Source organism: Panthera tigris, chromosome E1 (genome assembly GCF_018350195.1).
Source record: "Panthera tigris isolate Pti1 chromosome E1, P.tigris_Pti1_mat1.1, whole genome shotgun sequence".
Lineage (NCBI taxonomy): Eukaryota > Metazoa > Chordata > Mammalia > Carnivora > Felidae > Panthera > Panthera tigris.
The window spans coordinates 43,299,477-43,322,771 of record NC_056673.1 but is presented as its reverse complement, the minus strand read 5'-3'; the positions used below and the strand labels follow the sequence as shown (position 1 = coordinate 43,322,771).

At 48.5% G+C, this 23,295-nt stretch overlaps 1 protein-coding gene across 4 annotated transcripts; it reads left to right on the top strand.

Moving 5' to 3' along the window:
• The first annotated feature begins 1,253 nt into the window (after positions 1-1,253).
• GOSR2 (golgi SNAP receptor complex member 2) lies at positions 1,254-17,375 on the top strand. Of its 4 annotated transcripts, none has more exons than XM_042966718.1 (6): positions 1,254-1,346; positions 7,666-7,730; positions 9,494-9,599; positions 10,420-10,552; positions 12,963-13,103; positions 16,317-17,375. In XM_042966718.1, the coding sequence occupies exons 1-6, from the start codon at positions 1,318-1,320 to the stop codon at positions 16,476-16,478; spliced, it is 636 nt and encodes a 211-aa protein (XP_042822652.1). In that variant the 5' UTR covers positions 1,254-1,317; the 3' UTR covers positions 16,479-17,375. The 4 variants fall into 4 exon arrangements, with proteins under 4 accessions (XP_042822652.1, XP_042822651.1, XP_042822654.1 ...); XM_042966717.1 differs by having other exon boundaries at positions 9,491-9,599; XM_042966720.1 differs by lacking the exon at positions 12,963-13,103.
• Positions 17,376-23,295: the final 5,920 nt, after the last annotated feature.

Here is a 23,295-nt window from a genome sequence, read left to right as displayed (position 1 = left end):
CTATGTTCTTTCCCGCTTTTTTCCTTTTCTCAAGCTATCCCCTCAGCTTCAAATGCCCTTCCCTTCATCTCCATTAGGCCAACAAGATCAACATTTACAGAGTAGTGAGCTTGTGTAAGATACTGTTAAAACTCTATTGATTCTTGAAGGCCCCATTCATAGGCTGTTTAGTCCATGAACCCTTCTTGCTTTTCTCCAGAATATCAATTGTAGTACTTACTCGACCTGATAATGTTGCTTGAGGGCGTGACTAACCCTCTCAACAGGCTATGAGAGATGAGAGCTTTGAGGGTTATATTACTTGTATTCCTCCCCTAATATCCGTGCCTGGTAATAGCAGGTGCTCATTAATAAATATTAGAATAAGTGGGAAAATGTTAGGGAAAGAATGTACATGGGTGGACGGTCTCTTAGGACACAAGACTGGGTGGGCTCCAGGATACAGGAAAATAAAAGCATCAACTTGTCAAAGGAAGAGGAACATCTCCTCCCTTGGGAGGAACTGCAGATAAGCCTGGAGGGTGGACATGGGTTAGGTCCACGTGGAGAGACCGAAGCGTCCAAATCCTTCAAGTCTTAACTCAAATGCCACCTCCTACATTAAGTCTTTCCTGAATCTCCGACGGGGCTGACCCTAGCTCGGCTGTCTCTTTGGACTTTCTCCCTTGCAGCTGTTTATTTGTACCCTTATCTCACTTCCTTTCCTAGACCGCGACCTCTCTTGAGGGCAAGAGGAACCCGGTTTCCCCACAGCACACAAGACACGGTCACCACTCATTCATTGGGAGTTTATTGGAAGGGTAAATGGGGGGGAGGGGGGGTAGTAACCGGACATACTTGACATAGGAGATGCTTGCGCACAAGAGCCCAGCGGAGCGAAAGCTCCAGACCCACAACTGAGCAGTTTACTGCGAAGCAGAGCGAGAACAGCCCCCCAGCCTGCCTCCGCTGGGGAATGGCAGGTGTCCACCAGCTCTCCTGCAGCTTTGCTCTGAGGACCTCACGTCCCTACTTCTCCGACTGCCCTTGTCAACGCCTGACTCGAAGCCGAAGCCCGCCCCCCTACCCAAAACTGTGCTTCCTCGTCCCCGATCTGCGGCAGTGCCTCTGACTACCCTTAGCCTTTTTGTCCGGGCCTCTTCTCCCGTCGCCCTCCTCTTCTGTCTCCATCACCACCGGCAGGGCGCGCGCCGGGGCAGCCCTGGCCGGCAGGAGGGGGCGGGTCCTGCGACCGGAAGCCGGTAGCCGGAAGCCGGAAGGGGGGCTGTGAGGACGTGTTCCAAGGAAGCCAGGGCCGGACCCGGCGGGGCCGGTGACATGGAGCCGCTGTACCAGCAAACGCACAAGTGAGGGCCGCGTCGGGGCACGGGCGGGGGCGCAGCCAGTCTGGGTGAGGCCGGCTCCCCTGGCTGGGGCCTCGGGCGCCCGCCAGTGTGGAGGCCGAGTCCTTCCGCCGGGGCGCTGCCGGGGGCGGCTCGGAAGTTCTGTCTCTGGCGGGATGCCCAAGTCGGCGGCGGATGGAGGGTCCGGCCTGATGCGTGGGGACGTTGGGCCGGACGGCTCATGGGATCTTCGAGGCCGCGACTACCTGCTAAGTAGACTAGGTGAAGGGAAAGTCACACTTACAGATGATAATTGTTTGTCCAGCACCTGCCACCTCACTGCTCTGGGTTGGTAGAGATGGTGGGAGTCAGGGCCCCTACACATAGTTTACTATTCACTTGGAGAGCCCAGGGACGTCCGAAAAAAATCTAAGGTGTGGCAGGATTGGATGGAGTGCAAATGAACAATACAAACGGAATCTTCTTTAGCAGTTTAGAAAGATCCATCATTGAGCTAAGGTCGTCAGAATAAGTTTCATTGTAACTCACAGCTCCTAAATGACGTCGGCCCCTACTCTTGATTGACACTAATCTGTTGTTGCTGCTACACTTTTTTCCCTTTTCTTTTGATTTGGTTTATACTAGAGACCATAATGATAAAGTGTTTGGTTTGAGTGCAAATATAAAACCTACTTTGTAACAGTATTAAAACGACAGAATTTGCTCTTACCCTGGGAGCCCTATTCTCATATAAAAATTATAAGAAGGGACGGGTCGCCTGTGTGGCTCAGTCGGTTGGACATCTGACTCTTGATCTCAGCTCACGGCTTGATCTCTGGGTGGTGAGTTCAAGCCCTGCGTTAAGCTCCAAGCTGGGCGTGGAGCCTACTTTAGAAAAAAATTTTATATCTATATATATGATGGAACTTAAATAATCAGACCTGTGAGTCCATTGGAAAAGGAATGAAATAGAATTATTTTTGTATTACTAAGAAAGGACAGATCTTTTAGTCTGTCTTTCCCCTGAAGTATTGAACCAGCCCTGGGAGTTCTGGTTCTAGACTTCTTTTTCTGATCTATAAAATGTTAGTTTGGAGCTCATTAAACTTTGAGGCTCCTTTCAGCTTCATGATACTGGTGATTGAGTGTCTTAAAAGGAAACACACAATCCTGCGAGCGTCAGCAATTAACTTTTGCAGTTGCAGAAATTAATGATTGAGGCTGAATTGACACAACAGTAACTGAGCATATTAATTTTACTGGAACTTTGAACCCAGTTTGTGGTTATCTCTTGCCATGTCCCTGACAGTACATTGGAATGAAATCAGTACTTGAAAGTTCTGTATCTTGAAAACTCCTTAACTGCCTGAGCAATGAGTGGGGGAGGGAGGGAAGGTGAAAATCAGAATAAACATTTTATGCTTAAATAATACTGCATTAGGATGAACTTTACAGACGAATAAGTGGCCAGGCTTCTATTTTTGATATTCAAGTGGTTGTAGAGGTGTCTATATTTGTCCCCTATATAGCCTAGGATCACTCAGTGCCCTGGACCTTATTATCTCTAGAGATTCTTTTCGTTTTTAATTTTTTAAAAAATATTTATTTATTTTTGAGAATTAGAGTGTGAGTGGGGGAGGGGGAGAGAGAGAGAGGGAGCTACAGAATCCGAAGCAGGCTCTAGGCTCCAAGCTGTCAGCACAGAGCCCAAAGTGGGGCTCGAACCCACGAATCGTGAGATCATGACCTGAGCTGAAGCCGGACACTTAGCCGACTAAGCCACCTAGGTCCCTCTATCCCTAGAGCTTCCGATTCAGTAGGTCTGGAGCACAAGAAGCTGTATTTTTAACAAGCTCTCCAAGTGATTTTGGTGAGCAGCTGGGTGTGAAAACTGTTACCTTATCTGAAGACCAGTTTTTCCTTTTTTCGATTTTGCCTTCTGGTGAGAGGCTAGATGTAGAAGCGGCAAGGTGGGTGAGGTGAAAATGACCAGATGGTTCCCGCTACTTTTAAGTAAAGCAAAAACAACCACAAATGTTTGTATGATGCCGTAAAGGTTACACAGCAATTTCATATTGCATTTGGATCTATGAGCCTTTAAATAATTGTGATTATTTATTCGTGTGTGTACCCTGTTTTACCGGAGACTGAGGCACCAAGCAAGGAGTTAAATGGCTTGTTCCTGGTTCCTCAGCCAGTCCGTAGTGGGACCAGAACTTGCAACCAGTATCTTTTCACTCTAAAACTGTTCCCTGCTCATAGGGGTCAGAGGCAGCATGGATACAAAATGGGTGTATATGAAGGGATGAGAGTAGTTCCATGGACTTTTAAAAAGCAATTTCATTTCTACAGACTGGATTTGTTTGTTTGTTTGTTTGTTTGTTTGTTTTTAGTCAGCAACGGTGACCTTGTTTTCTTACTATTCGGTCTCTCTGCTTGGTGATGTTATTACCTAAGCCGACCACGGACCCCATGCTGGACAGGGCTAAGGCTTCTGGTTTCTAGTGTCCACCTCCCACCCCCCCCCACCCCCGCCCCAAGTCCTGCCTGTGCATCACCTGCTCCTTATTGGCTTCAAGTGTGTTGTCTGAATTCCCAGTTCGGTTTAAAACAGACTTGCCACATAGTAGTCCCCCCTATGCCATGCCTACTTGCTTTGTTGTTTTGCATTTGATTTCCTCCCAGGCATGAAATGCAGAGATTGGAATCATTTTCTTGGCCGTATCTCTTCTAGTTCATTCAAAGCATTCAGAGCTTAGGTGGGAGAAGTCAGTATTGTTTCCCTGCAACTTTAAAGTTTATCCATTTTGGCTTAGAAAACGGTATAAGCTACCTGAAGGGTGTTTATAGGATGAGTGTTGCCATCATCTCTCACCCTGTCCTCATAGACTTTAAAAATTAGAAGGGACTGGCAAAATCTTCCATTCCAACTCCCTGTAGTCAGGAAGACCCTTTATAAAACCCGAAGCAGTTCATGTACCCTGTGTTTAAACATGCAGGAGCTCTTTTTCTTCTTCCTTTTTTTCTTTTTTTCTTCTTTTTTTAAGTTTAGAGAGAGAAAGAACACGAGTTGGGGGGGCGCAGAGAGAGGGAGAACCCCAAGCAGGCTCCCAGCTGTCAGCGCAGAGCCCGCCCGACACGGGGCTCGAACCCATGAACCATGAGATCATGACCTGAGCCTACCAAGAGTCGACGCTCAACTGACTGAGCCACCCAGGCGCCCCCCTTCTTCCTTTGCTTGAAGAGAGAGAGTTCATAATTATTCTGGGGTTTTTGTGGGGAGGGGCATGTTGAGCTGAAAACTACCCTCTTGAATGGGGCTCTTGGTTCTGGCTCTCCCTTCAGGAGCCGCAGTGGAGAATGAGCCCATTCCTCTGCCTGTATGTCAGCTCTATGTATTTGAAAAGCATCAGCTGCCCCATTTTAATGGAGTTTTTTTTCTTTTTTCTTTTTTCTCTTTTCTTTTCTTTTCTTTTCTTTTCTTTTCTTTTCTTTTCTTTTCTTTTCTTTTCCTTTCTCAGAGGCTTATTATCACTAGCTCTTTTGACCATTCCTCTTCATGACTTGACTTCTAGACTCTTTCCCGGTCATCCTCTTCATCCATCTTCCGTCAGGGGAAGTCTTTAATAGGGGCCTTTAACAGACAGCTCCCAGGATGGAATGCCACTTGATATTGTACATTGGGGACTTTTTAAAAAATTCTTAAGTGGGGATGCTTTTCATCCCTGACAAATTTCATTTTACTATTTTAGCCTAAATGAAAATATTACTATTTGTTTTGTGGTACAGCATCCTAACCTAGGCTCATTATAGCACAGAGTCGTGTGCAAATGTCATCAACGTAAGTTGGTTTGTTAAAAAATCTTGAACAAAACGTAGAGCTGAAGGCAGTCCTGTGGTAGAATGCTGGAAATCTTTGCTAGCATCCCTTGGGTACCATTATTTAGCCTGCCATGAAGCCCTCGTCCTTAAAGTTTAAAGTATTTGTCAATCCATGGGAGAAATGTACTATCTCATTATTTTGACTTTGCATTCTTCCGATTACTAGTCAAGTGGAATAATATAGATATAGATGTAGATATGGATATAGATATGTTTGGGTTTTCTTTTCTGTCATTCGCTCTTTGCCCATTTTACAAAAGTGCTTTGACTTTTCCTGTTGATTTGCAGCATTTTTTAATATATTCTAGACATTAGTCCTTTCTTATCTGCCGCGGGTATCTTCCAGTCTCTGCCTGTCTTTTTATTTTATTTTTTTAGAGCATCTTTGGTGTAGACAGGTTTTTTGTTTTAATGTAGTCAAATTGACGAGTCTTGTGGTTTGTGTGGTTTGGGGGACAGTATTGTTTTTTGCCTTGTTTAGGAAATTCTTCTTCAACCTGAAGTCATAGTATGCATTCCTGTATTTTCTCCAGAAAATTTTAAAGCCTTGCCTTTTACATTTGGGCTTTAAACCATCTTGCGTTTCTTTTTGTGTCTGGACTCTATTCTTTGCTCCTGGGTCAGGGTTAGGGTTTGTCTGTCTCTGCACTGCAATGATGTTGTTTTGTTTGGTTTTGTGTTGTTATTATGGCTTTGTCATAAGTCCTCATAGCAGGTGGATCAGGTTATCCCTCTCATACTTAATTCAGAGTTGTCTTGGATACTCTTTGCCCCCTGCCCCCCTCCCTTTTTTTCTTCTGTTCCTGTTCCTGTCAATACTGCTAATTTTCACATTTGCTCTATGAAGCTGCCATTGACAACTTACCTCACTGCCTACATGCAGGCCTTCGGTAAAATCCTAATTCTCTTCCCATCGGCGTCGCCGTGCAGTCCTCTTGCTGTCTCTGTGGTTACCCTGACCCAGATGTTGGTTAACTCAAGCTGTGTTCTTCCATCTACCTCCGTACCTCCACGTGCCCTCATTCTACACTATCAGGACCTATCTTACCGGAGGAGCAGTCTGGCCCCTCCATCTCTAGTGGTGATTTCTAGTTTCCTTTCAGGGCCGTGGGTCTTACCCAGGTGCGCTCAGACTCAGTAGAGCGCCGGCCTTGCTTCTGGTGCCGTGGGTCATGTTTAGAGTCTGCAGGAAAGCCCTGGAAAAGACAAGACAAAGTTGAAACCCAGTTTGGGCTTCTGGCTTGCATTGGTAAATTTGGGTTCACAGATTGTGGTGCTCATGGTGGAGGCTGGTTGCTGACCTTTCCCTCAAGGGTTGGAGGTGATATAGTTGCTCAGCAGACTGCTTTCCTGTGCCTCTGATGTGAGAGACCGGAAGCACCAGGAGCCCGTTGTTGGGGTAGCATAGGCAGTATTCCAGAACTGATCGCAGACGACTGCTAGAAAGGGCTCTGGGGGTGACCTTGGTCAAGCCCCGAGGAGCCTCCGGAGAGCACGCTAGGGCCCGCCATCTGAGACCACACTGGGGAGCCAGGGTACGGTGTCGCATTTCCCAATGAGGTGGCACTCGCCTGGTATTGCCAGGGAAAGGCCTTTACCGGACGGGACATCCCCGTCTTTCAGGACCTTCCTCTGATAGTTTTCTCGCACTGATCGCCTCATCCCTTCTCCCCTCTGACCCCTACTCGCTTCCCGGCAGGCCCACCTGCTTGTAATCCATGTGACGTGCCTTTTTGCCGATCCTTTTCTTCATCTCTTCCCTCATCAGGTCAAGTTTCCGTCTTCAGAGTGCTCTTTAGAACTCACTTGACGCCACCGGGTTCCGCCAGCTTTTACTCTTTGATTTTCTTACGTTTGCTTGGCACCACGCCACTGCCCATAGCCCCTCGGCTTCCTTTTTGTTTACACTTACATGTAGTGATGTTCCCCTAAATCTTCTTGGGACTTGTCATGTCTCTCTGGCCTGTCATTCCTAATTACATTGTTTCTCAAGGACAAGGATTATATCTTTCTTGCCCTTTGACTCTCCCTAGTACAGACCAGCGCTCAGCACATCGGGTCAAAGAACAGAGAGTGGGATTGGCTGGGTCCGGATTGAGGTTTATCACTTGCTGTGTGACCTTGAACAAGTTACATAACCTTTCTGGGCTTCGGTTGTCTTATTTATAAAACGAAGATGATAATGGTCCTTTCCCCATAGGGTTATTGACTTTGCAGAATGTCTCCGATGTGGCAGGCACTTAGTAAGCGCCGCCTGTTAGTGTTCTTATTAATATTCATGGTAAAATATTAGAAACCAGGCCAAAACATGTGGCCTAAAGTGCCACTTAACAAAGTTTACAGTTCAGTGATGCTGTCGATTTAAATCAGTTACACGTTGGCATCAGAAAATTTGTCTTTCCTGACCGAAGCACTGTTGATGACTCCTGTCTCACTCATTTCCTCTCTCTTCCTTTGATAGGCAGGTCCACGAGATCCAGTCTCACATGGGACGCCTGGAGACAGCGGACAAGCAGTCTCTGCACTGTGAGTAATTAACTATGGAGACCAGAGTCCTTTCTCTTGATGACACGATGCTAATGGGCTGGGTTTCCTGACCGCCTTGCTGCCTCAGGGGCTTAATGATTCCATGCCGAAGGAGTTCTGTTGTTAGGGGTGGACAGAAAAACCCTCTGGCAAAGCCTCTGACTTCTCTCATTGCGCCCCGTGGAATCCCACAGGCCTTATCCCCCATTACCCCTCAACTCACCCTGACAGGGCCCTATGGGAATGGACCTCCTCTCCTCTGTCTTAATCTAATTACCGAGCCCTGGGAGGAATGTACTCCGTACAAATTCAGAGATGTTTAACTGGAATTGGTCATTTCTTCTGAGCTGAGAACTGTGGCTTTTTAGGAGGATTATTCAGAAACGAATAGCAATATTAATTAGTGTAGTTCCCACACTGTGGTTTCATTTGAGAAGAGTGCTGCTTTTTGTTTTACAGTTTTCTGTTGGCCAGGAAAGGTCCTTTCTCTGAGCTGGCCACAACAGATGCCACTGGTTACCCACACATTGCTGAAGCCACCAGTTCACCTCCCCACCTGGCTGTCGCTATGCCCTTTTCTGTTTGCTCATGCCTCCTTTTTGGAGCGTCAAAAGCATCTCTTTTCTGGGTTCTGTGCCCCACCCTGTTCTAATCTAGAGTGCATATGTTAGCTGCTGCAGGTTGGGCTAGGAGGGTGACATTGCTTCTTTACTGTCGTGTCTTTATTGGGCAAGAAGCAATCTGGGTACCTTTTTTTTTGTTGTTGTTAATGTTTGTTTATTTATTTATTTATTTATTTGAGAGAGAGAGCACACAAGCAGGGGAGGGGCAGAGAGAGAGGGAGAGAGAGAGAATCCCAAACAGGCCACTTGACGCCACAGCTGTCAGAGACCCTGGTGTGGGGCTCGATCCCACGAACCGTGAGACCACAACCTGTGCTGAAATCAGCAGTCGGGCACAGTCGGATGCCTAACCGACTGAGCCACCCAGACGCCCCCCTGGGTGCCCTTTTTGTACACGGTTTAGTTCCTATCCATCTGCTTTGTTTGCCTTCCCAGCAGTCTCACTGTCACATGATTAGAAATGGAAAAGAGGTCATGTTGACTGTTTATCAAGAGGGATAAGGAAAATGACTGTATTTATCATATCTTTACCTCTGTGGATTCTTTCCTGGGCCTTTCCTAGTGATATTCAGTCTATTTTGGGGATTCCAGCATCAGCCTGCCCGTCCTTATGGAAAGCCTCAAGGGAGCTCTTCTCTGTGTTTCACACACTAATCTTCCCCTTTGTGCTTTTTTTCTTTTAACCTCATTACTGTAGGGAATTCAATTGGCAGCCTTCTTACTAGATATTTATAACTCGTATCTGAGAATAATCTCAAAGGAAAAGAGACCTCATTCTGTTTCAGAAGATACTGCATTTTGCTTAAAATATTTTATTTGGACAACCCAAATATTCATTTTATTTTCTAAAGGCAGGAAATTTATTTCTACAGATTTATCTGTAGCTTTTTAAACAATTGGCATTGCTATGACATTAACAGCTACATGTATATATGCGTGTGTGTGTTTAGAACAACATTTACAGAATCAGTATCACTTGAATTTTTTTCCATTATTCAGTACGATACGCGTTTTTCTCCTTTTCGAATGGGTTTCTTTGAATTTATTGGATATGGAAAAAGACATGTTTATTGTATCATTCTAATTTAAGCTCACTGTCTCTTTTCCAGCAATTACTCTTTTTTCTCTTTTGTGCAGTAGTAGAAAACGAAATCCAAGCAAGCATTGACCAGATATTCAGCCATCTAGAACGTCTGGAGATTCTGTCCAGCAAGGAGCCCCCGAACAAAAGACAGAATGCCAAACTGTGAGTGTTGTGACGCCTCTTGTCCAGGGGAGGCTGTCAGATATTCTGAAAATCCATTTACACATTGAAAAACTGAGACTCTGTGAAGATGAAGTCCCCCTAAAGGGCACGGTTTCGTTTCAGTGATACTTCCTCAAAATAAAAAGCCTGTGAGGTTAGGGGCTCAGAAGCCTGTGTCTCCTCACATTGGGTCATTTTGAAATTTTGCCTCCAATACTGTTTTTCTGGCCAGACCCGTGGCCTTACTTGAAGCCTCCAGCAGCCAGGGAGGTGTGCACTGCCCTCTGGTTCCTGCTGCATTCTTGGATTGAGATGAAATCTTGCCCTTAATCACTTCAATCAGCCGATTTATAATGAAATACTGATCTAACATTTGATACTCCGCCATGAAATTCAAATGAAAACCCTCACCACCTCCAGCCCAGCCCCTGCTCCCAAAAGTTCTTATGAAACTTTGTTGTTGCTTTACTCGAAAGGTGCCCTTGGGCTCCTTCTTGAAAAGCGATATAATCCATGGAAGGTCAGGGAGAGGTCCTTGAGCCTGCTTCCTGTCACCTGTTCCCTGTCATGCATCCAGAATCAGAGACCAGCAGATGCTTAAGTAAAGCTGTTGGAATCTCGTGTGCTACAACCGTACTTTAACCACAAGCCGCTTCTTTATTTTCAACATCAGTGATCAAAATCAGATCATTTTGGTGGGGACAGCATGCAGTGGTGTAGGGAGAAGTAAGGAAGCATCTTTCTTGAATACGAAGGCTGGCCGCTCAAAATGTGCGGCCCTGGGTTTCTGGAATGTAATCTCTGTCTCCATCAATTCCAGTCGTGTTGACCAGTTAAAGTATGATGTCCAGCACCTGCAGACTGCTCTCAGAAACTTCCAGCATCGGCGATACGCAAGGGAGCAGCAGGAGAGACAGCGAGAGGAACTTCTGTCTCGAACCTTCACCACTAACGTAAGCCAGGCTCCTGGTTGGGGGGGCGGGAGGGGGTGGGGGGGGCAGTGTCTACAGGCACTCGGCAGCTTGTCGCCACTGAAACTCGGGTCCTGGAGCTTCATCTTTGTAGGGGGTGTCCGAAGCCGATCGACTGGAAGTAACAGTGGGCTTTGTGCCTTGCCACAGACACTAGACCTAGACAGGGAACCTCCTTCTCTAACACGAAAACCCGAAGTGGAAGCAGTTAAATTGAAGGAGTGGGCAGGGGTGAAAATGACCTGGTTTGACTGAGAGGTGGAAGTTCACATGGTGGAAATGGTTTCTGATCAGATAGAGACAGATGATGAGAACTGAAACCATTTGTCATGAGGGGCAGCATTTCAAAGCTGCCTGCAGGCACTTGCCATCGTGCTGTGTATGTGTGTGGTTCCCGTGTCAGATGCCTTAAAATGTTTTTGCCCCAAATCTGAGCAGCAATTTGGAGGACTTTGTTAACAGGTCTTTTGTTTTGGATGGATTGCTTGACTTGAGCCTGTTCGAAAGTGGCCTGGTTGGTTTGCATGTTTGATTTTTGGGAGACCCTTGCCCCTGCCCCTCGGTCTTAATAGGATCCATTCCTGCACATGGCTGTTGATGGCTAGAGGACACACTGGCCTTTTTCAGGGCCCTTATAATGTATTTCCACCAAGTGAAGTGGGTTTTGGGTTTTTTTGTTTTGTTTTACCAGAGAGGTTCATTTTCTCAAGAGGTCTTAGCTCTCTAAGCCTGCCATCAGAATTCAAATCAGCCCACGTTTCACAGATGCTTAAGTCTCTCTGCTGTGTCCACACTTGCAGCAAATTTCCCTGAGTGTTTCAGAATGTGCCTGTGTAGTTTCTGCTTCTCTAGAGTAAGCAGTCAAGTAACACTGATTAACAATTCAGAAGTGTGAGGAGGACGTGTTGGAGGCATAGTGGTAGGCACAGCTGTCTTCCTTCCTTCCTTCCTTCCTTCCTTCCTTCCTTCCTTCCTTCCTTCCTTCCGGTAGTTTCAAGTTTTTATAGCTGCCTTTCAAAAGCGTAATGAACTCTACAACACGCCAGAAGGTGTGTGGGCTTTTGATCGCTATGGCATTGGGTACTCAAACCTCTTTTAGGTCAGGGACGATCGCTCAGAATTCTTTTGTTTGCATATCAGCTCGGTGCGGTGCTCTGCACGCAGTGCCCCTTAATCAAAGTTGACTTTGCCAGATGAACTTCTTGCCGGTCACTCTGTGAGCTGGAACTATGATATGTTTTTCTGAGTGATAATGCCCAATTAGGTCTCCCCTTTCAGGCGGAAGGGTAAGAACGATTTGTGTACAGAAGGCACTCAATAAACGCTTGTCGAATGAAGAGAAGCCTCTCTTTGATTCATTCAAACACTGGAGTCTTGTGACCCACTGAGCATTAGCTGTATGCAGAACATTGTTTAAGATGCTGAGAGTAAAGCTTGTGAAAAAGTGAAAAGCTGTGGTCCCTGCCTGCTTCTCGAAACGCTCCTGTGTTAGCAGGGGGCACTGAGAGCAGGTGCATGAAAAGTGATTCTGAACGTATGCAGCAAGGAAGAGGTGGTTGAACCTCTTCGTGGTGATTGAAAGAGGGGAGAATGACCCTGCATGGCAGAAGAATGTGCGATCGTCAGGAGGCAGGAAAGAAGGGAACTACGGCCAGTCCTGACTGCCTTCTGTATCCAGTCCGCTTCTGGTGTAAACTTAGAGCCCTGAGACCAGTCTCAGTGTTTCTTCCCACAGGATGGTTAAGAGGGCCGGCTCTGCACTCAGTAGTGAGATACAGGCCCTGCTGCACTGAACAGCTCTGTGTGATCTTAGACTTCTCTGAGCTTCGGTTTCTTCACCTCTAAAATGGGGATAGTACAGTAACTGTGTTATAACGTTAGGATGAGGATTAAGTGAGCTTAGGGTAATGAGCATCAGGGTGGAAAGTACTTGATCGGTGTCAGTTTTTTTCTTCCTTCATTTCTTTACAGCCCTTTCTGGACCGCTGAGGAGAATTGTCCCATCCCGACTACCCATTAGGCCTTCGCCTCCTTTGTCCTTAGTCAGACTCCGTCTAACTGCAGCGACAGCTGTAGATAAAACAGCTGCAGAACAAAAGCAAACCTGTAATACTGTGTTAAGGGAAAGCCAAGGAAAGGAACATTTGGAACAAGCTAAGTTAATAGGGGAGTAGTCAGAGAAAGCCTTCAGGAGAAGCCCAGCAAGACCTTGCAGGACTGATGTTCCTTCTTAAGTGGTGGTCATGGTGGAGAGGCAGGAATTCACAGGCCGTGTGTATCTGGCTGTCTCTCTGGCTTGGCCTTGGCCGACAGGCGGAGCAGTCAGACCCGCTGGGACCCCAGGAGCTGACCAGGCGGCAGAGCTAATCCTGTGCCTGCGTCTCTTTCACAGGACTCTGACACGACCATCCCAATGGATAGCTCGCTGCATTTCAACTCCTCCCTCCAGAAAATTCACCATGGCATGGATGACCTCATCGGAGGCGGGCACAGTATTCTGGACGGACTGAGGGCCCAGAGACTGACCTTGAAGGTGGGGGCTTTTCTGGGGGACAGGGAGGAGGCCCTTCGTTCTGGCCTCATCCACCAGTTGGGTACCCACGTTGACGTCTTGGTTACGTATCCTCGCGTTTTGTTATTTTGGTGGTGAGACAGAGCCCTGAGTCTGGGGTCCTTTCTCTTGGAGCTGAAGTATGAGGAGTCCACAAGTGACCACCTTCCCTTCGCTCACAGCTGCTTCTTGTGCTTGCAACGAACCATAATTTGTCATCACTTGGTATCTGGGTCTTTTTCCGTTTACTGAACTTACCTGAAAGTGGCTGCTACGATAGGCACCACTAAGACCAAGAAATCCCACAACTGCCGAAATTACAGAACGCACGATTCTGAGAAGGCACACGTGGCCACACGCGGCCCCTCGCCCTCACGTGGTTTCCCGGAGAGCCCCTCCTGCCGACCACCTGATAACCGAGACCTTTTGTGCTCCTGTAACTGAGCCCCTGTGGGTGGGGCCGGAGGGCTGCCTGGGCTGACTAGCCGCAGACGCAGAAGGGCTTCTAGAGCATCTGGGCTGGCCCGCAGCAGCTGCCCTGTCTGTAGTCCCAGGTATTCCTAGAAGCCCCGCCCCACTGGCCGAGGCTCAAACCCCCTGGGAGTGGTTTACAGAAACATTACACAGATTCTGATGTCAGTCATGATGTTTCAGCCTCAGCCCTTTTCCTGTATCAGCTCTAATGGATAATGGGGTGTGGGCTGTGCCTATTATCAGGGTGTGGTCCCCTGTGAACGCAGCGCTCCCAGCCACCGAGCTGTGAGAAACAGTCACTCGGAAGTGTGAGATTTATCTTAGTTTTTGTTGGACCGCGTTGAGCCCGTCAGCCCCGCGGGACTTCAGTACATTGCTGCACAGCCCCTGCCATCGTCACCAGGGAGAAGGTCAGGCAGCCCGCAAGTGACCCTCACGCCCTGCTGCCGGCCGTGGTGCTTCTGGTGGTCTGGAACTGTGTCTCCAACGGCTTCGCGGGTGCCCCTCTTTCGGAACGGCCACCTGCTGTAATCTGAACTGATACGTGATGATTAATCTGCCCTTTCTTTAGAAAATTGCCCATATCTCGGGAAAACAGTAAAACCCTTTTAGGACAAACCTCCCCGTGTCGCACTGACGTCGACCCGGTGGGGGGTTAGAGCTTATTGCGAAAGCGAATGTTCGCTTCCTATCAAAGTCTGATATCACTGAGGAGTCTCAGCGGCATCTGCCCCTGTGCTGTCCCCAGAAGGACGCGCAGGGCAGCCCAGTGAGGCGGTTGGGGTCGGAACGTGAGGTTTCTAATTCAGTTTCCTCTGTACACCCGCTGCTACCTACCCGCCTTTTGGTCTTGATTCTCTCCATCCTCCTCCCACCCCACTCCTGCCTAAACCATTAAAAGGAGTGAAGTTGCTGGGCCGTGGCTGGGGGAAATTTGTGGCTGGAAAGGAATACATTTTTTGAAATTTATGTTAATTTTCAGGTGATTTTAGAAGCTGGGTACTTGTATTACATGTAGGGATGAAATAATCTGCCTTCAGAGCTAAGCAGAATCTTTTTTTTTTTTTTTTTTAGAGTTTACTTATAATTTACTTAGGGTGTGCATGCAAGTAAGGGAGGAGCAGAGAGAGACAGACTCCCAAGCAGGCCCCGAGGTGTCAGCGCAGAGCCCAGTGTGGGGCTCGATCCCACAAACCGTGAGATCATGACCTGAGCCGAGATCACGAGGCGGACGCTTAACTGATTGAGCCACCCAGGCACCCCAGAGCTAACCAGAATCTTTAGCAAGAGCCTAAATTTCACCATCACTGTCGTTGCAAAAACATGTCTCTGGCCTCCGCTGGCAACGGTAAAGTTTGACCTGAAAGATCTCTTCTGGAGAGGCTTGTTCGTCACTGGGCTGAACCCAGGGTTCGAGCGCCTGTCCGTGATGCCTCATGCTGGTTTCACTTCTGCCTCTTCTGTCTTGCTCGTTAATGTGTTGTTCATTTAAAAACTGAATGTGGGGCATTAGGTTAGATGCCGTCCATCCAGATGGGCCACGTGTGTGGAAGCGAGTTGGGGTCTGCCCAGCATCTGTTTATACTTGCCACTTCGTGAGCAGTCAAGTGTTCTTAAGAACAAAAATTGGAAAGCAGAGAGGAAGGGCAGGCTGAGTGCTGTGGGCTGTTGATTTAGGAATAAAATACTCTTTTGGTCTTGATGGCACGTATACAAGGGGTCATTGTGTTGGTGACGGTCATTCCACGTCACCCGCTTCAGACCCTCTCGCGAACATGGACATTGACCCACACGTGAGACGCAGCAGAATCCCACTGTGTTCCACACAGTGAACGGGCCGATAGCCAGGATTTTGGGGTCAGGGAGCAGAGGAAAAGTTTTCTGAGGTTTCCTTTTTTAAAAATATGTAAAACATTCTCATTTTAAAATTTTCTCTTGAGGTGTAACGTACATACAGTAGGCGTACGGATCTAATTCGTGCAGGTCATTGAATTTTGACAGATGCATATACCTTTGTGACTCACACTGCTGTCAAGACGTAGACCGTCCTCATTACCCCCGGACAATCCCTCATGCTTTCCCAGCCAGCCTGCCTGCCTGCCTGCCTTCCAGGCAACCACCGTTCTGATTTATCTCACTGTAAAGTAGCTTTGCCTGTTAGTGGACTTCATATAAATGTATTACCAAGAGCGGCTTCTTCCTCTCAGGAATGTTTTCCAGGCTCATTCATACTGTTCCAAGTTGGTAATTAGGTCCTTTTTATTGCCAAGTAGTATATCCCATTGTACAGATACACTATAAGTGGTCTATCCATTCTCTGGTGGATGTACACCTGGGTTGTTTCATTCTCCTGTGTTTTCCTTTCGAAGCTTTATGTTTAATTCTGTGATCCATCTCAAATTAATTTTTGTGTATGATATGAACTGAGGATCTTCTTACAGACATCTGTGTGGTACATACGAGACATGTATGTGTATATGTCCACGATATATATATGTACTAGGGTCCATCATTCCTGCACATTTGTGGAAAAGGCTTTTCTTTCCTCCTTGCTTTGCTCCGGTACCTTGATCAAAAGTCATTTGACCACAGAGTGGATCTATTCCTGATTGGTGCTGCTTATGCTTTTAGGTATGACCCAGAGACTGTCTCTAGGAGAAGTCCCATTCCTTGGCAAAAGGAGCTGACCTTTGTGTTTCCTTCTTTTCTCGTCTGCTCCAGGGGACTCAGAAGAAGATCCTTGACATTGCCAACATGCTGGGCTTGTCCAACACCGTGATGCGGCTCACTGAGAAGCGGGCTTTCCAGGACAAGTACTTCATGATCGGTGGCATGCTTCTCACCTGTGTGGTCATGTTCCTCGTGGTGCAGTACCTGACATGAGCTAGCCCCGCCCCGCTGCTGAGCGTCGTTCCCACCGTGCGAGAGTCTGTGTGAGTGTGTGTGCGTGAAAGAGAGAGGGGGGCCCAGAGGCTGCCTTCTTAAATGTATGCCCTTCTTAACTGTGAAGACCACTGGGAGTCATCGTGATCTGTAACGTAGCGGGAGTTTCAGACCTGCTCTGTTTCCTGTAACACCTTGGAGGGGAAGCGAATGCTACCAAGATGCATGGTCCTAAGGAAATGAGAGTATCTCCTCTCTCACTCTCGCTCTCTCTCGCCCTCTCTCGCCCTCACTAGGGGTGGAAGTGATGTAAGGGTAAGGGGTGAAGAAAGAAGAGGGAGGGAAAGAATGGTTTTGCTGTTCTTGTCCACGTAGCTGATGCTCGCCCAGGGAAGGCTTTCAATAGCGAGCCTTGCACATAGGACCGTTCACTTTGGCATCATTTGGCCTCTCTGGCTCCTCGCGGATAACCCAGCGCAGAAGCCAAAAGGAGGGGAAAGAGGCCTGCTTTCCTGCGTCATTATAACAGATGGATTTCCATGCTCTTGTGCCCCCTCCCCCCAGTGACATGCAGATGACTAATTGCTGGTACTTGTCACCCTTCCCTGGAAGCCACTACCTAGAGGAAGCAGAGGCACCGATGCCACTGCAGACAGCGAGTAAGATTTTCCACATTAGGACCGTTGGGTGTTTCTCCTTCTAAAGCGAGGCCAGTGTTACTCCCTGAGACTGTTCAGTCTTGAGGCTGAAGATCCCCATCACTGATTTTTTTCCCAGTGGTGAACAGAATGATTGGCTTCTGTGGTTCTAGGACTGGCCTGGCATCCTGCCCGGGCTCTGGTGGGCCTTTGGCCCGGAGAACGTTGCCATGATGTGTCCATTACAGCATCTCCTCTAGTTTTGGTGTCTGAGTCTTTGCTCTCTTTCCTCCCCTGAAATCCATTAGCAGCTGCCAGCCAAGCCCCCGTTCCACCAAGCCGGTGTGGGCTGACACCACCCTGGAGACGTCCCGGGTGTCCTGAGAGTCTCTGATCTCAGGGACCAGGGACTTTTCCCTTCTCTGACCAACCCCAGATTGAGGCTGTACCAGTACCTGGTGCGTTGTGGAATTTGTCGTAAAGCCAGCCTCTCTGTTGCAATCGAGCGCTGGGAATCCTAGAAAGACTTGGTTAGCATGTGTTTTCATCTGTCACAGGCCCTACAGCCGTAGGCTCAGTGGCCTTATGGCAAGACAAAACAATCTCAGAATTTCCCAGAAGAACTGGAAACCTGGTCAGTATTACCTCCACCTGTGATCGTCGTGCTCCGCCTACTTCGTGTGTTTATTTTTTGTCACTCGGACTGTCTTCGGTCTTCTTTCCCTTTTCTGTGTGTCCCATCCCACCTCCCTTAGTTACTTCCCACCTGTTGCTGGAGCAGTATTGGTCTTTTCTGGCATACCTTCTGGTGAACGTTTCTTAATGGTCGCAGATCTTTTAACGGGAGTTTCCTGGGTGCCGATTTCACACTTGGTGGGCTTTCCGTCGCTGCTTCCCCTCTGGGCTGAACAGGGGCCGTGGCTTTCCAAGGAAGGGGGAATCTGCGACTCCATCATGAAAGGATTGAGGGCCTTGCCAGAGTGAGAACGGTGGACTGAAGGGTATACAGAGGGGTCAAGGTGTCTTCCGACCTAGGTCTGATTTTGGGGAGGTGAAATTTCCATCACCCCCAGCACCCCTGCCAGCACAGGGATCTCTGCAGTCCATAAAAAGGGTTCCAAAAAAATGGATTTTTAAATTGCGCAGACCCGTTGTCCTATCCCTTGGGCATCTGAGGATCCTGCCAGAGATCGTATTTCAGAGGAAGGTATATATATATACATACACACACACACACACACATATTTATATATATATATATATATATATATATATATTTATATGCATATATATGTATATATATAAATATAACGTGTATATATATAAATATATATATGTGTGTGTGTGTGTGTGTATATATATATAATATACCTTCCTCTGAAGGTATATTATATATATATGGAGCAACTAAGCCATGTGGACCTGAACTCTAGGGGGCAGAAACTAGCACCCCGCCCTCCATTGGCTGATGTGCATATACCAGTGTATTTCCACACTTGTCTTTATAGCGATTGCTGGTCTTGATGAACCAGGAGAAGGCTTTCTATCCTGCTGTACCTTCAGAGCCATTCTCCCTGCTTTGTAATGAAAGTTATGCAGGCAATTCGTGGGTCTTTACCACTTGGGGCTAGGGAACAGCAGCCATTGTGTCTGGAGATGGCCTGAGCTGGCTTTCAGTGTCCTGTGAGAAACATACCTCGGCCTAACGGGGGTTCTACTGTTTCTACAGCACCAACGCCCTCCCTCCCCCCTCCCCCCCAGAGTGTAGGGAAGGGTTCCAGGCCAAGGAAAGAGCACCATCTAGTGGACCTGAGGTGAAGTCTTAGGTCATGCTTGTGCAAGAATCTCCGGTGCACAGCATCTGTGACCTTGTGCAGGATTTGGGTGCACCTGTTGCAGATGAAGACAGGTGGGTTGTCAAGGAACTTGGGAATATCTTCACTCCATGGAAGTTTCCTCCAGGTATGACCACCTTAAGAAAGACCAAACTCAAAAGACCCCGGTAAGTTGGGGAGTCTTGATTTTATAGGAGGCTTCACTGCTGGGTTTTTACCAGTCTTTTGCCCTAAATGAATTTAAGTGGGTGTGAATTGCAGATTTGGAGTTACACCCGTTGTTTTGGAAACACACCAGTTAAATAAAGTTGAGAGTTATCTTATTTAGGAAATTATATTTTGTAACTAAAACAAATTTTTTTTGTGTCCAGGCCAGAGATTCTCAAACACTGCTCCATGGCCAGGGGCTAGGCTGGCTGCCTTAGAAGCAGCTGGGAAACTTTTTTAAAATTAGATTCCTGGGCCTATCCCAAACCTAATTTTTTATTTTTTATTTTTTATTTTTTTTAACGTTTATTCATTTTTGAGAGCATGAGTACGGGGGGCAGGGGGCAGAGAGAGAGAGGAGACCCAGAATCTGAAGCAGGCTCCAAGCTGTCAGCACAGAGCCCGACGCGGGGCTCGAACTCACAAACGGTGAGATCATGACCTGAGTCGAAGTCAGGCGCTTAACCGACTGAGCCACCCAGGCGTCCCCAAACCTTTTAAATTAGTGTTTTTTTGAGTCTCTAAGGTAATTCTGATGTGTGTATTTTCTTGTCTTTTAGACAGAAGGCTTTTGTCTTAAAGATGATATCATTTGAAAATCTACGCTTAACTAGCTGGGCATATATGTGTAAGAGCAAAACTTATCAAGTCCAAAATAAAGTCTTACTTGTTTATATCCTATCTGATTCCAGAAAAGATTTGAAGAGGCTTATAGGAAGTAACTAAAACAGTGAAATAGGAAGAAATAAGGACCAAGAACAAATCAGAGCAGAATGTCATTACCAAGAAAAAGTAACCCAAATGCAAGTCATGAAACCCTTTCAAAACTATTCTGGGCTTAGTTTTGAGCCCCAGCAGCTGAAGCAAAGAGAAACATGGTCTGTTACTGTCTAACTGGGGGATTGGGGGTGTCATTTCCTCAGAGGAAAACCCTTACTCTTGCTTGTCTGTGGCCCTTCATGGAAGTCAGGTATGATTAGTCTCCTGGGCCGTCCCTCTGCCCTTCACAAACCCTCTGAATCAGGTTCTGTGTTATCCCCATGGTACAAGTGGCCGAGTTGTAGTGACTTTCTCTAGGCCCCATTGGGAGTCCTGGAGGAGCCTGCTGTCTAGCTTCACAGCCCAAGCTCATAACCATAGCACTGAGGTGCCTCCCGTGCCCGGGATGAGGGGCAGGAGATGGAGGGCGGTATGCCTGGATTGAGTATAGGCTGTAGGGCACTTGTGCCTCACCCAGCAGGTTCTCTGTCCTGAACTATTTTCCTAATTGAAAGACAGATTTGTGGGGGAAGCTTCTGGAGGTGGAGGATGGGAGCTGGACTCAAGCATTGCCACTAGGGGGCGACATAACCCCATCTGTGGCTGGTCGGCCAGAAAACCGCTCGGTGCCTGAGGCCTGGCAGATTTGGAAGAGGAGGAACCCACTGCAGGCTTGAGTCGGTTCCTTTTAGATGCAAAATTGCCTGTGAATCAGGCTCTGGGCTGTTCCTTGAGGCTCTCAGGAAAATACTGAACCTGACCTGAAACCTGTTAGTTCTGATTTTCAGACTCCCCTTCTGCCTGTCTTTCCCTCTGCATGTGGGCATATCGCACACAAGCATGGAAAACGTTTCTCAAAGTGTGTGTTCATTCCTACTCCCCTTTTTTGTGTCCTTTCATTTCACATGGCACAGTGGGGAGGAGGAGGGAGGTGGACCGGGCGGGGGGGGGGGGGGCTCTAGTGCAATTGGTAAGTTTCCTGCTGGAGGACCCCTCTGAACAGGTCCTCTAACCTTGGCTTTACATCGGAACTCCTTCCGGAGCTTTTAGAAATACCCACGTGTGGGTTTTACCCTGATCTATTCTGATTTCATTGGCCTGGGGCGCACCCTGAGCATGAGGAGTTTTAAGGGTTGTCCCAGCGATTGTCGCGTGTAGACAAGGGTGAGAAAGACTGTTCTAACACTCGAACGTTCTACACAAGATGAGGCTGTTCCCCACGAACTTCCCTGAAGTCCCCTGCCACACCAGGGGAACCACTGCCCTGACCAGCTGGGATGGGCTTGGGGAGGGTGGAAGCTTAATTCTCCCATGTGGGTGGGGGAGGGGCCACATCCTTCCTGGCCGGTCTACACGCGCAGACACACACCCCCACTGACTGATGCCTCTGTGTCTGCTGAATAAAGCACTGTAGTGTGACAGGCCAGCCTCATCGCCACCTCTGGTGCACTGCTCAGCCCTCCCCCCGCCCCCCTCCCCACTTCATCCTCCTTGGACTGCTGGGCCTGAGAACATCCCATACTCTTGCACACATCTGCACCTGTGCACAAGATGTTTCCTCCCGGGTGTGCCACAGACACCCCCATAACCCGGGTCACCTCCAGGAAGCCTGCCCCCCCCCCCATACCTCTGGCGTCGCGTTCCCTGGGGAACAATGGTCGCTTACGTGTGTCTCCGCTACACAGGGACTTCGTGCATCCTGTGCATGTAACAGGCGTTCGGTAGCTATTGGGGTCGATGGCCTGCAGGAGAGCACTTGAACCCAGCCCATGCAGATAACAGACTTCTGAGAAATGGGTACAATTGTTCAGCAAAGCTTTTGTGGCCAGGCTAGGAGGAAGCCAGAAGGTTCAAGGCCACTGATGCCACCAGCCGTGTGCTATGGCTGAAGTAACAGGAGAAGAGACATGGGACTTCGTGAGGAAAAATGCACCAACAAGGACCGTTTGGGAAGAGATTAGTAGGGTGACTAGTTCATCCTGGCCTTAAAACTGGAAGTCCTGGGGCCCCTGGGTGGCTCAGTCAGTAGAGCTTCCAACTCTTGATTTCGGCTCAGGTCATGATCTCACAGTTCGTGGGATCAAACCCTTGTGTTGGGCTTCGCGCTGGCAGTGCGAGACTGCTTGGGATTCTCTCTTTCTCCCTCTCTCTCTGCCCCTCCACTGCTTGCACAGTCGTGCTCTGTCTCACGTGCGCACGTGCAATTAAAACAAGCTGAAAGTTCTGACTCCTCTTCAGGCTGGAGTCAATGAGGATGGTTGGCCATCCTAGTGAAGGGTGCCCTCAGCAGCTAAGACAGTCCTGACAAATGCAGACAGAGTACCCAGGAATAGGGCACTGGGACCTTGGAGGCTGGCCTCTGACCTAGCGACTCCACAAGTGGGGGCTCCTCGGCCCCCCTCCCCGTCTCCTGGGATGCCTCCTGGAGAGCTGACCTGGCCCTCCCAGCTCCTCAGTCTGGGGGATCTTGCCCCCAGAGCTTCTGAGCTGCTTGATCTGGGGCGTGGCCTGGGTCTCAGTATCTGTGTGAATTTTCCATGCGAGTCTCCTGTGCTGCCAGGGTTGAGACCACTGCCCCAGCGCCTCCTAGGTGTGGTTGGTTGCTGTTCTCATCTAACTGGAAAGACAGGAACTCACAGGAAGCAACCAGAGGACAAAATGACCTGCAGAATCCAGGTTAAGGGACAAGAGTCTAGAGAGCCTGTCACAGTGGGCTAACTAGGAGCTGCTTTCGGGGAGAGTGAGGTGGGGGCCTCAGGAGCTGGAGAGGCCACGCAGGGCACTGGTAATGAACTCTGACCAGCATTCAGGTGCCGAGAGGGGCTGACAGGGCTGATGTGCCTTTGTGTGCTTGACTCACAGCTCCCAGCAAAAGTGCTGCTCACAGACCCGGGAAGCCTGAGGTGGGGCTGAATGGCTGGTGGGTAGTAAGTCATCAGAGACGAACGGTGTGCACTGTGCAGACGGGAGGCCACCCGCTCCCTCCCTTCCCTGTCCAACCAGGACTGTGGATTCCTCATTCTTTGCCCCCAGGACCGCGGGGGCAGGGCCCACCCACCCTCTGGCCCTGTTCTTGGCATGCATGCCCCACTAAGAGTGTCTTGTGCCCAGGGCGTGGTGCGGGGACGGAGAAAGGGTATCCGGGGGCTGGGCCTCTGTAGGAGGGAAGAAGAATCACCACCGCCCCTCAGACCTCTCCATATCCGTGTGAATACCAAAAGGCAAAACCCTGAACCCACCTGAGGGTTGTCCACGTTCTTGTTGCTGTATGCAAAGCGTGGGTGTAAAGTCAGTGTCCATGAGGATTCTTCCAGGAAACCATTTCTTCCTTCCCCCACTACTCCTTTGGCAGAGGGCAGCCTCTCTCACCGCAGCCCA